Source organism: Gymnogyps californianus, chromosome 20, assembly GCF_018139145.2.
Source record: "Gymnogyps californianus isolate 813 chromosome 20, ASM1813914v2, whole genome shotgun sequence".
NCBI classification, from domain to species: Eukaryota; Metazoa; Chordata; class Aves; order Accipitriformes; family Cathartidae; genus Gymnogyps; species Gymnogyps californianus.
This window is the reverse complement of record NC_059490.1, coordinates 6457429-6471268: the sequence shown is the minus strand read 5'-3', so window position 1 is coordinate 6471268 and position 13840 is coordinate 6457429. Positions and strand designations below refer to the sequence as shown.

Below are 13840 nucleotides of genomic sequence, written 5' to 3'. Positions count from 1 at the left end.
CATCATGTGGAGGAGCACTGAGAACAGAACAACTGACAGGTCAAATCATGGTTGTTTCAATCCCAGCTATAAAAGAGATACACAGTCATATCCTGAGTAACTTTAAAAAGTCCAAAGAGTCCCAGGCTGGCAGATGTAGGAAATGCCCCACGGCCATGGAGGAGACAGAGGTGAGGATAGAGGTGATGAAAAGTGCACTCCTAAGATACGCGCTGTAAAATCACCCACATCCAAATATTTCTCCCAACTCCTTATTGTCTCCTGGTACCTCAAAAGGTTTCTTTTTTTCCCTTTTTGTTTTGCCAGGGTGTATGCCTTGAACCACAGCAAACCTGCTCGTTTTCTGTGCTGTGCGTGGCTAAGAGCCATATCAAACAGCCGATCACAGCGCTGCTGGAAGACAGCCCCCTCCCGTGCTCTTCAGTGTTGCAACAGTTTCCAAACGTTTCTGCCAAAATACAGAAAATACTCTGGTTTTATCTATGTTGGCTGAGTGCTGCGTGTATCAGACCAAACCAAAGGTGAATATCTCCCAAAGAAGCTGCTGTAGGTGATGCCCGCGTGCCAGGCAGCCTCAGCACCGCACGATGCCGGTGTTGCCCATGGGCATACCTGGGCTTTGTCCCATGGGGGCTGAGCCCCCGTCTGATACAGGGGTTAACACCGCACCTCACCCCGCTATTGCTCTCATCACTGGGGCAGTTCATTAATAAGGCTGAGCAAAGTGCTTTATCAGTCTGAGACCAATGCCTTAGAAGAAAGGCCAAGCAAAGAAGACAAAATGAGATAAGCAGGATGCCGAACGCACCACCAGCCGGCCGATGCTCGCGGCGGGTGGCACGGCTGACCGCAGCTGCCTGGCAGCCCCACAGCAGCGCCGGGGCAGACCGGACACGGCCTCGAGCTGCAAAATCACTCAGCACATCTCTGACGGCAGCCAAGGGAGAGGTTTTTTTGTCTTGCTCATCCTCCCCTTGTTTTCCACTCTCTCTCCCAAAATCTTAGCTCCCTTCTGACTTCTTCTGTGTCACTCCAGGTCTTCCCATCACATTAAGTCATCCTTCTATTTGTGGGAGGATTACTCAATCCCCACGGTTAACCCTCACCATTCCCACTTAGCAGTGCTCAGGCAGGGACACCCCTCCACATCAAACGGCTCTGCGGGACCTGCTCCGCAGGGACTCCCTCCTGCACGGCCAACAAGTAGCTCAGTGACAAGGGACAACGAGACATCAGACACCTTGCAAGACACTTTCGGTGGTCATTTAATGTTTCCAGAGCAAAGTCTGGTCTGCCTCGGCCAGGCTGGGATTTGAATGCTGAACCGAAGCAATATGCAGAGATTAAATTCTAATTTCCAACCCGCTTGATACAGACAATCACAAAAGTAGGGTACGATAAGCTTGGAGATGGCCTCTTTTGTGCTCTTAGGGCAATTAACAGAAATAACATGGTGAGTAACCACAATATTTCTAATGCTGCAGGATACACACAGGGAAAAGCTCCGCTCCGCCCCAGTAGAGCTCTTATTAACAATTGCCATGCACAGGCAGACAGCAGTTGGTATTTAGTGCCTACCCTGGGAAATGAATTGCTTTCCGCCTGCATCCAGACTGCAATCATCTCGGAGACAAACAGAGCTCTGTGTTACAGCCGCAGCCAACGCACGGACAGCCGGAGGTGGCTGGGAGCTTTGCAACAACACGCCTGGGCAAGGACAAGGGCAAACACCGGCAGCCTCCTGCTGCGGAGGGTCACAGCCTGTCCCACCCTGGGCGGTGATGCATCTTTTTGAGCCATCACCAAATCGCAGCCACCGCAGCAGGTATTTAACTCCTGAGATGGATGTCAGCACAAGGATTTATAGACTCAGTGACGACAGAAGTGCCACGAGGCTGCAGACCTCGGTCATTGTGATATGACCCAGCAAAGGTCAGAAGATCCACCACGGCCAGGAGCACCTCTGTCCCTCAACCCACATCTTCCTGTGAGATGCAGGACCCTACCTGTAAGCCAAGGCCAAGCATCCCACTGATGAAGCCTGACAGCCTCAGTTCCCAACCCCAGGCAGCCTGAAGAACCACCAAGAACCAGAGTTTTGCTTTTCTCCATTCCAAACACATGCACGAAGTCTCAGGCCATGCAGGGAAGAGCAGAGAGGTTTGGAAATTGCCTGCTTTCCACTGCAAAGGCGGAGTGATTTGCAACACACCCTGAAATCACAGCACCAGGCAATATCCCAGTCCGGTTTTTTGTAGCATTTGCTCCATGTGCTGGAAAGCATTTTGCTGCTCTGTCCCTTTTGATCCCCGGGACAGACACGTAACATAGGGCAAAAAAAAGTCCCATTGACATAGATCTCTTCTGAGATCGCCCACTCACGGGTCCCAAAGGTCTCCAGCTCACAAATTCTCTACTCTTCTGCAGCAGCTACCAGCACGCCTGCTGTGCACGCACACACATATACACATAGATGGGATTTTAATGAAGAAGAGACTGCATAATTCTTGCTCCAGCCTCCTCCCACCGACAGCGGATTTGTGTTGGATGCTTTGAAGAGACTGTTGTTGCAGGAGCTACAACTTCTCCTATCGCTCGCCCACAAGCTCCCAGCAGCAGCAGAGGATTTTCATCCACAAACATTCATTCTCTTTCTGTTTTCAAAAGGAAGGGCACACTATTCATGCACCGGGCTTCCCTCCCCGTGAAAACTCCCTTTTTTTTTTTGCTTCACAAGGGCTTTGTAAAGAAATGCAAGCAGGCACTGCAAGCAAGTATGAAAAAATCAGCACCCAGCATTCCTCCAGGACAGAAATGTTTTGTGCCTCTGATGAAATTAGGAGTGGGATGTTAAAAGATCATTCCTACCAACAAAATAAGGCTGCTTAACCTCTGTAAGTTCATCTCTAAATCAAAACACCCTTCTCTTCTGTTTTAACGGGTCTCCGTACCTGGCTGCCAAGCGCAACGGAGAACATCCAACCCACAGGTAACCATGGGTTAAAAACCACCGCAGCCTGATGGAGCCTCCTGACTTCCAAAAGCTGTCCCAAACTATTCGTTTGCACTTTCAGCCCTGTATTTTCAAGCTGATTTCTAACAATTTCACATCAGAGGGTCTTAAAGAGAGCAAAAGGGAATTCAGGCTGACTCCCAGGTGTAAAGGAGGACCCTGAAGCGTTCTTCCTTGGTGAAATGCATTTGACTGGCGTGTTTCCACACCTCCTTTAATACCATGGAAAACCAAGCAAGCAGCGGTGCCGCGGTTGGAGGGGGTGAACTGGTTTGGAAAGAGCCAGGATGGGCAGCCCTCGGTGTATGGGTTTTACAAACGGGAGCTGGGAGCTCTGCCTCCCACCGAGGTGAAATACCTCCAAATTATTGCTATGCTGATCCTGAAAAGAAAGGAGAAAAGCACATTTTCAGCTGCCTCCAGCAGCAAGGGACCGTGCCAGAGCCTTGCAGGTCTCTGCTCAAACCCCATCAGTGTGCCGTCTTGGGCATGCCTGCCAAACATTCTCTATTCCTGCTCCTGTCGGATATTTTGGCAGGTTTCCACGGCGTCACGCTTGATGCTCTGGTAATGCCTTTTGCAAAGCACTGGGCAAAAGCCCAGGGTGGCATGGAGGGAGGCGGACTCCCGCATCCCACCACGGCAGGATGCAAAGGTAATGGGAGATGCTTGCAAGTGAGGAACGAGGGGTCCAGGAGAGGTGTTTGCGCTTCCCCTTTCAGGGTTAAAAAGCAACACGTTGCTTTTATAACTGCCTCGGGTCTTGCTCAGGAAAAGCAACTTGTCCCACTCTTCCACTCTGAAGAAAAGGGGGTTTAGCTTTCCGTGCAGACAGGGAGCAAGATGGCCTCATCCCAGGCACACAGCACCATTCTGCGGGGAAAACTTATTGGGAGAAAACCCGTTCTCTGCATTTGCCCTTGTGAAGCCGATTCCTGCCTCCATAAAGCAGCAGACACGGCCCCATCCTCCTCTCTGGCATGGCTGCTTTGGCAGTACCTATTTTCCTAGCCCAACAGATGTGGATGTGGATGTTTGCCTGTGGATGTGGATGTTTGCCTGTGGACGTGCAAACCCAAGCTTAAACCCCAAATGTCCCCAATCCTAAATGCACCATGGGCCTGAGTGCTGGGGACAAGGCAGGAGCTGGAGGAGGATGAATCAAGCAGGATTTTTGCCCGTGGCAGGAGTATTTTACACCACACTGATGGAGCTGGCATACGATGGATAAGGCACACCATGGCCGCTGGGCCAAACTCTGCAGATACCAGGGGCTGGAGGTATTAGCCCTTTAAACCAACTCCAGCAGGGTTTACCTTCCACCTCGGGCTACCAAATATCCTCCCTGACTTGTTGCTTCAGCAGCAGCTGCTGCAAAATAAGGTCTCACAGGGCTAAACTAGCTCTCGGTTCCTACTTCAGGCGCTGCCGGTGCTGGAGGGATGCAGAAAGCGAGAGGGAAAGGTTGCTGCGTTTTCAGCCCTACTTAGGCTGGGAAAATCAAAGAAAACAAACATGAGATTCTGTCTTACTTTATCATGCATAGCCCTGTAATTTGCACGTATTACATGGAAAAGTACCTATTATGCAGGGGCTTTTACACCCCCAGTGCGGTTCCCATTGAGGCAGGGCCACAGGCAGTAATTTCCCTGCAGAAATGTATGGCAACAGAGAAAAAATACCTGTCTGCTGCTTTCACCCTATTCATACCAACCCTCACAGAGAGACAGAAAATGACAGCTACTGTCGGACACTTTTATGATTAAATATATCCTCCATCTCAAAGAATTACAACCCATTCGTGACAACTTTCCTAACCTGTCCCGAGAGAAAAACGATGGCTTTCAAGCCGCAAAACTGTTCAAGCCGGAGAAAAATCAACGCCGCCCAAGTGGTGAGCCACAAGCCAAAATGTGTGAGGTTGCCAGACTCCCTTCGTTGAGGAATTAGGGGCTCACCCTCCACACTAGCAATGACGTATCGAGGTTATGCACAAGCAGAGCATCCCCATGGGTGCTTGGTTCAGTCCCTTAGGTGTGTTAAGAAAACAACAACATCGAAAATCAGGCTTAAACTTTGAGAGAGTGAAGAAAACAAGTACCTAATATTCGGGTCCTAAACCCATATGCAGGCTCCTGAGAAGAGACCTGACTTTTCCAAATGCAAAGACCTCAGTGGTTCCCGGTGCGCTTGTGCCACCTTCTTCAAACACTGCAGCTCCACTTTCTCTTCACTGACCTTGTCCCTTGCTACCACAGTTATCTTAAGAACCCAATGGCTATTGTGGTAAAACACAATAAATTAGTATAAACAAAAGTGCTCCTCGAGTGCCTTAGGAGCAATGTCATTTTTCTGCAGACTGACATGTTAGACTAATGCATAACAAAGCAGGAATGTGGTTGAGCACGGACTAGCGCTGTTTGGCGAGGGGACATGAAAGAATATTCTGTTTAAAGTGGAAGTTAGCTTAACAAGATCTAGTGCAACAAAGCAATGAAAGGGCTTTTGGACTAGAATGAAGGAGAGATACAGCTCAGAAAGCCCGTAAATGAGGTGGCTGCTGCTAAGGGATGGGGGAAATGCAGTGGGGAAAATCATAGCAGCAGAGATGCAAGAAACTGCAAGAAGAAAAGTGAACGATGTGGCATCCCGTTGAACGATGTGACATCCCATCGCAGCGAGGCAGCACCAGGTTTAGCTCCGACCCGCTTTGGAGCCCCAGACTGGGCAGTGCGGAGTGACCGTGCCCACTTCTTGCATCAGGAGAACGGATGGTGTTAACAGGGAGGTAATGACATCTCCATTTCTCCAAGAAATTCAGCTGGATAAAGGTATGTATCTGCTCTGCAGTCCATAACCGAAAGCTCCCTACCCTAGCTGGGTACCTACAGAAGTTGTGTTTGCGTTATCACTACAGGATTTGGCCCATAGGGTTCAAGTGATCTGTGTTCACAAGCTAAATATGAAAACTCCTACGAAGCTGTGCCCTGCATGCACAGTGCCCACATGCAGCAGGCAACATGCGGGCAGAGCTGGTTTCCATGCCAGCATGTACGTCTCAAAGAAGGGCAACTCTTGGATTTAGAAAAAAACCACAGATAAATTATATTCCTGGCGTTACCAGAGCCAGCAAAGAATGTTGCCCTTGTTTAAGACCTTGTTTAGACCAACCATGGGCACGATTCATCCTTTATGTACATAAATACTTGGGAAATAATTAAGATTCTCCATCAGCCATAGGAACGAGCTGACATTTGCTCACGCACGGCTGTGGGAAAGCCAGCCAGCCGCTCCGCAGCGCTCCCTGCAAAGAGAAACAGCAAACGGCCCGTGTTCCTGCAAATCCTCATCGAGTGCATTCCTGGTGTGACCATGGAGCAGATCTCATACCAGGGCTGACATTCTCCTCACCCTTGTGCTGTGCTAAACACTCTCAGCTGCTGCCCTCATCTGCATCGCGTCCGAACCCGGCATCCAGGCTGCAAAAAGGACAAGTGGCAAAGAAAAGAGAGTTGGCTGGAGCTAAGTAAAACCACCTGAAAAACCTGTGTGAATTGAGAAAAAAAAAATCAGATCCTTGCTCTTCACACGTCCCAGCACTGGGGGGAGGATTTGCATGAGCGAGTGCCGGGAGCTCTGAAACATAAAATGGTTTTAGAAAGTGAAGAAAGCGCCACGTTGGCTCACCCTGGTGTGCAGCCCCCCCGTAAGCTCTGTACTAGGCTCAGGGCAGGCACAGGCTTCTTTTTAGGGGTTTCTCCGCTTATTGCAGAGCAACAACAGAATTAAAAAAATCTACGGTATAGGTCCAGATTGAACCCATTTAATTCCAGTGCTCCAACCAAGCTGCTTCACCCTAAATTCTTCCATGCTTCGCGCTCCAGTGGCATCAACAGGAATTGTGTGCGAAAAAGAGTTTTACCTGATGTAAAATGGGGCTAGATTCGGAGTTACGATATGAATAATCGATATTGCTTCAGATGCTGCCCACTGCTCAGCCTGCCGAGGCAGGCACCACCGCTCCGTCCCCTCCTGGTGCATCCCTGGCTCATCGCTATCGCTCCTGTGCACGGGCAGCAAACAAAGGTAACGCACTGGCCACGACTCTCCAGGGATGGGAAAGACACAGCAAAGCCACGGAGGCTGTTTCCCCTGGGAAACACCTCCTCCCTCCCCACGAAGCGCGCAAGCCCGTGCTCCAAAGCAATTACGGACGTGCGGAGCTTTGATTACCAGTTTTGCTTTTGTGATGCTGAAGGCAAGCGCTTGGCAGCAGGAGGAGCAGGGAGATTCCAGGTTCTAATTCAACACTTGCTAGTTAAACGCTGGACTGTAATCGTGTCCCTGGGCAGAGCCAGAGACGTACAAATTACTTTAGCAGGCTGGTTTCATCCTCCTGCTATTGGCTACCCTATCAGGCAAAATGCTGATTTTCATCCTGGATGTGTAATATAAATATATGCGATTCAGAGGGAGGCACAGAGATGGAGACAGCAAGTGAGAGACAGATTTATAATATGCAAAAAAATAAAATAAGGCCATTTGGCACAGGTTTGGGTGCTCCGGTGCCAGGCAGCATGGCAGAGTGAGGCAGCCAGTGCTGAGAGCTTCTCCCTTGATTTAGCTCTTTCTGTGCACACACAGGCTGAACGTGATGCCTGGGGTGAGATGGAAACGAAAAGCGCTAGCCTCCCCCTCTGCCTACGCAGCAGGCTGCCTGGCCGTAGCACGACCGACCAAAAAAATCAGCTCCAGTTCTCTCTATCATCTGTCCCCATCCTCCTCCTCTGGCTGCTCTGCTTCCGATTCTCACCTGTAATGAATACAGCAGTAGCGGAATAAAGAAGAGCAATTTTCCCTTGTAATTATTTTGCCACATTTCTGGTGAGACTAATTACAGGTATTTGGCTTTGCTCAGCGCTCGGTCAAGCTGCGCCCATGTGCGGGGCTCTTGCTCACCGTGCTGGCGAGACCTTGGCAGAGGTACCAGGGGGTCCCAGGATGGGCTGGTCCAGGAGGGACTGATCCACCCCGCTGCCTGTGGCTACATCCTCCACTGCCCAATGGAAATGCCAACAGGCATTTAGTGAAGAAGGGATGCTATACCACTAAAAATTTGACTGTGGCCATCTGAGGAGGTGGCAATACAATGACATCCAGCGGCCACCACCCCTTCACTAGCCCTGAGCAAGAAGAAGAAACATCCTACTAGTGTCTGAGACCCCCTTAATCCCACAACTGGGGAAAGCTTTTAATCAAAGAGAGGGATCAGCATTGCACTAACGCATCCATCTCCTACAAATGCACTCCTCACCGCTCCCGATTGCAGGGATAATTAAACTCCAATTCCTTCTCAAACCCTTCCAACACGTCTAACCCAGCTGCAGGGGACAGGGGACTGCGGAGCATCAGGAGACGGGTGCAGCCGTGAGCCTGGAGAAATGATACCTCTTAATGAAGCCACAGCACAGATTACAATGTGTGTGTTTCTGCTTGTTACGAGTCCAGTGCGCTAACGAGCGTGTCTCTGGCAGACAGGACCCAGGAGCACAATGCATCCCAAAGCTACAGATTTCTAATTAACAAAGTATTTTTGAGTAACTCCGCAGCTCCGGACTGGGAGTTCTCCATGACGGGTTCCACCGCCCCTGCCGTTGGGCTGCAACTCCCTAATTAGCAACAGGGAACCAGGGACAAAGCCAAAATACTCATTACAAGGTCAAGAATCACCATGCAGGAGACAAGAGACCAGGCTTCCACATCCAAAGCACGGGGTTCCATGCTTCCTGCGGATGGATCCTCCAGGCAGGTTGCAACACAGGACAGGGGATGACTCCAAATTGTCCCTTTCTGACCCCAAAGTTGTCTTGCAGGAAAGTCAGAAGACTTCCTCTCCAACAAGAAAGAAATAAAATGAAAAGAAAGAGCAAAGAAAGAAAAAGAGCAAAGAAAAAGAAGAAATGGCTTAAGAAAGCATTATTCGCATGGTGCAGCCTGCGGACGTTACAAGGTCGGTACTGCAGGGAGAAGGAAAGGAGGGAAAGGAAAAACCATCGTCTCTTCTGCAGCAGCCCCTGTCTCGTTTTCCCCAGCCAGGGCTGGGAGCGGCAGGAGGAGCAGTCTCAGGGCTCGTCCCACGAGCGGGGTTCACGCATGCATCTCATCCCGGCAGGAGACACGTTTTCCTCTGCAGACCTCTAAGGAAGGTGATTTCTCACACCTCATCATTTCCTTGAGGCATCCGGGCTCACACACAGCTCTCAGGAGGACACCCTGGTTTTAGGGCTCTGAAGCCCCCCCAAGAGCAGGCACCTCTTTCTGCCTATAACCTCCCGTTGGGGGCTGCTGCTGTTGCGAGGAGCCACCGTACACCGTGCTGTGGGCACCGCCGTGGGTTTCCTGGAACCTTAGCAACCTCGTTGCAAGTCAAGAGTAATTCCAGGGAAGCTGAGGGATTTTGGAGTCTATAAAAAGGCAGTAAGAGGAGACCTGAGCCCCAAACATGACTGATATCACCATGACAGGCAGGATAAAACAGGCTTTGAACAATAAACCTCCCTGCTGTGAGCGAGGCTACATCTGTGCTGCCCAAGCTTGCAGCTTGAATTTTCAGCCCCCCAAAGAAGAGCCTTGGCAGAGGGGGCGAAGGTTTGCAAGGCACCCAGGAACCTGCTTTCAGGGCCACCCGCAGCGCAGGCAGGCTTGTGGGCTGATCGCTGCACTTCTTCTGAATAACTCACACTCTGTTAAATCGCTACTGCAACACAACAGCATGCGCATCGCAGTGCATTTTCCAATGCTTTTCCCTTAATAACCCACGACTGAAAATATTACCATCATGTGAATTTAAGCCAGTTCCCCCCAAAAACCAAGGACAGAGCCTTTCCTTTTAGAAAGACAGCTCTTAACACCTGATCTCTGCCCCTGACCGGCTGCTGGCTGCATGGTGCAGGGGGCCACCGAGGAGTATCTCTGAACATCAAGGAGAGATATCAAGTGAGCCCTGGGCTTATAAGAGGTGCAGTTAATCCTCAGACTGATGGGATCCACACCACAAGTCCCAGACTTCCCAGGCACTGGGTTGCACTGGTTCTATACCTGTGGAAACGGGGATTTTACAAGGGTAGCCTCCAATAAATAAAATAAACCATGCCCTAATTACAAGGGTCGTCCATAGCTACTTACCAAACACCTTCTCCACGGAGGCACAGTCAGCCCCCCAAAAACCAGCACCCAAGGAGGGAGAGGAATGGGAGGAACGGGAGGAACGGGAACTTTGAAGAAAGCCCAGGAATCGCTTGATTTATCGGCTCTGTTTAGTTTCTAAACAAATAGCAACCAGCCAAGCAAAGGAACAGGACAAGATGTGACGTGATAAAACCAGCTACAGAAAGAGCTTGGAAAGTATTCCCACAGGCCTTGTTTTTATTTCTGATAAAATGGGCCTGTCCTCTCCTCCTCCACCAGCGGGGACCAAAGCCCCTCTGCTATCACCGCACCAAGCTGAAGTTCTTTTCCTTGCAAAGAGACGGATGCAAAGAGGCCCTCTTAGCTCCCTGGTCATTAGAGCCAGCTACTAATTACACCCCAGAGCAGAGCACTGATGGGTTGTGGATGGCCAACAGACACACAAAAAAGTGTGGAAACTTAATATTTGAGAGTTCCTGCACATCTGACAGCAGAGCTGGGTCAAGCCAATGCTGACACCTAGGAACAAGACCCCATCACTCCCTCGGAGGCATCGCAGGGCACTTGCAAACCCCAACCCAGAGCAGGGGGGCTCTGAGGAAACACCCACTGGTTGTTGGTTGTGGAAGGAATTACCCATCAACTGACACACAGACGAGATCAGGAGCATCCCTAACAGGCTAACTGCTGGCACACAAATAAAGCAGTGGGTGCTCAAGCACAGGGAAGACAAGACAGATGCTCCCTCTATTCTCTACATATTCTCTATATTACGGCATTTAGACCTTTGCAAAAGCTTGACTTCAACTTCTGGCAAAGGGTTGGCTTCAACTCACAGCCACCTCCTAAATGAGCATCTAAACCAGAAACCCAGGCATATCCCATCCTACAAACCCTCGCCGGGGCAGAGCCAGCAGCCAGCACCATGTGTTCGCCGCCTCGGGGTCGCTGCCGTGCGGTCAGGGCTTGTTTATGGCCGAAACCTTACCCCCGCTATTAAAACCATGGAAAACCTCAGCTATTTCCCAGCTCTTCCAAGGAAAGGCAAGGATTACAGCAGGCTTGTAAGATAAAGCCTCGCAAATCTCTGGCACGTGGACGCGCTCGCACAACCGCTCCAAGCTGATAATTAAGGACAGGGATTGGTAATTAAAGACAGAGTGGCACAAAGCACTGCTTTAAATTTTTTCATTTTCAAGAATTTCTTGTCTTTTGGGCTGTAAAGAGCTCCTCACTGCCACATCAGTGTAACTTTAATAATGCCCTGATGGGATGACAAGGGGTGCGCGTTTCCTATTCTAATTAAGAAAAAAACCCACGAGGGTAACTGAGCTCCTGGGTCATTACCCGGCTCTGTGCGCTGAGCCCAGCCCGCGGGGTACAGCCTCGCAGCACGCAGCCCCAGCGTGCTCCCTCTATTTCTGCCGCTTTACGGGAAAGAGCAAATTTTACTCATCAATACAACCTTAAAAATGCTCAACACACAAAAGTACGGTTACCGGTGCTAATGAAATGGAGGCGTTTCTCCGCATTTGGGTCTCTAAGGACAACAGGGTGCAAGGATGCTGAGCCAGATCTCTGGGAGACGTGGTCCTGATCCTATTTGGTCATGCAATTCTTTATTCCCTTGTGTCTGTTTTCCTCCTGGATCCGTTTTCCTCCCCTCTTCTTCTCTTTTCAGGCTAAGTTTTTTCACTGGATTAGTCTCCGCTACGGCTACAAATGGCTACAAATAGCATCTACTACAACAGGAACCAAAACTCTCTTGGGACCATGAGCCAGCACCTGGATACAAATCCTGACTCTGCCAGATTGTGGCTTCTTTTGTATTTCTCACTTCCTTAAACAAAAATAATAAATATGTAATGCATAACATCACGGAAAACAAGGAGCCCTTTCTGTTCCCATCAGCCTCATCCACAGGTTTTTCGGCTCCGTGGATCCAGGATGTCAGCAACCGGGACGCTTTGCTGAGGACCTGGGCGAGGAGGGGACCAGGGTCATTTGCTCCCTATTTTTAATCAAACAGTTCCTTTCGTGCAAACACGCTGCAAGCCACAGTGTGCGTGGTGACACGTGCCTGTACATTAATTACCAGCTAATTAGGATGTCTTGGAGCAGTCTGTCTCCTGCTCTCCAGTGCCCAGCATGGGGATGTTTGGAGGATGGATGGTTCAGGTTTTCCAGCCCGTTCCCCGTCCCCAGGCACTACCGTGCTGCTCTCCTCTGCAACCGGGATGCAACAGGGAATGGAAAAGGAGGAAAACACCTCTGGGTGAGCATGAAGCAACCTGATAACACAACCATACGTGGGGGAAATGCTGGTGGGATTGGAGACAACTGAGGATTTTGGAGGTTGTGGCAAGCTGAGAAGGTTTTGACCTCCCGGCTCCCTCGCAGCCCTGGCTAATGGTTTTAAGCACTTTCCTTCATCGTGGTGGATTTGTTCCTCCTGTCGCTGCAGGTGTGCAACAGGCAGCTCCCACCGGCATCCACGTTTGCACACCACGGCCAAAAGCATCGTGGAAAAACCCCCTTCCTGCTCTCCTGAGCCTGTGGGTGGCCCCGAGGATGCAAGGACCAGGGAGGGGACAGTGACCCACCGGGGTTACAAAGGCTTTCGAAAGCCGACTCACCAGGACTGCGGCTTCCTCTTCATGATGCCCTGGCGTCTCCACTGCGAGTGGGGGCTGAGGTGGTAGGTGAGCTGCCGGCAAAGCTTCTCCATGGCCCCGAGGGAGTCCCCCTCCTGCAAAGACAAGGGAGGGATGCCAGGTAAGGTGTCTGCAGCGTTGCCATCACACCCACAGGATGCTCCGACCCCAGAGCGGCTCCCTGCTAGGAGCCGGCAAGCCGTAAGGGACCACGCTAAAAATTGTACAGGAAGGGGGAAAAAGAAACCCCACTGATTGCTAAGATGCTGCAAGGATGGGGCGTTTCACCAAGGGCCACCCCGTCCTGCACACCCATGGACGTTGGTGCCGGAGAAGGAACGCAGCGGTGCACGAGTCCTGCCTGGTTAAGGATGACGAGGTCCCTTCTTGGCTGCTGTGCTGGGGTTCAGGGGATCCGCACAGCGGGGTCGTCTCTTTGCAACTCACGCAGCAGCAGCACCGTTATCATTTAACGCTACGTAATAGCTTTCAGCACTAAAGTTTTAGAGAGATTCATTAAATAAACCAAACAACCCATCCATTACCATCAAAACTGCTTTACAGAAGAGCAAACACTGAAAGGCTTTGTGAGCTGATGGAGATCTCGGGAACAGTGCTTGTCAGAAACTCTCAAAACATATTTATTAGGAAAAAAAAAAGCTTCAAGGAAAACTGGGATTTTAGTGGAGTCTTCTCAATTCTGATGAAAATTTCCACACAAAAGGATAGTGGCTTGGAAAACTTTAACGCTGAAAGTTTCTAAGAATTTGGTTCTAGAAATTTTGGTTCCTAAAAATAAAATACAAATACCAGTATCTGGACTGTTCAATCATGTTTCATTTCAAGATCTTTATATACTAAGGCACGATATGACATCCAATAATGTAAACCACCCGTCTTGCCCTGCCTGGCTTGCTCTCTGAAAGGTCACAAGCAGAGATTAACCTGACCTAAAGAATAATAATGATTAAAAAAAAAAAAAATC

The 13840-nt window shown here is 50.1% G+C and overlaps 1 protein-coding gene across 1 annotated transcript in view; it reads right to left on the bottom strand.

Moving 5' to 3' along the window:
- LRRC75A (leucine rich repeat containing 75A) overlaps positions 1-13840 on the bottom strand; it is a 94026-nt gene that overhangs the window by 22845 nt on the left and 57341 nt on the right. Inside the window, exon 3 of the mRNA XM_050908991.1 lies at positions 12838-12950. Within this exon, the coding sequence (XP_050764948.1) occupies positions 12838-12950 (113 nt within the window). The remainder of the gene's footprint in view (positions 1-12837; positions 12951-13840) is intronic.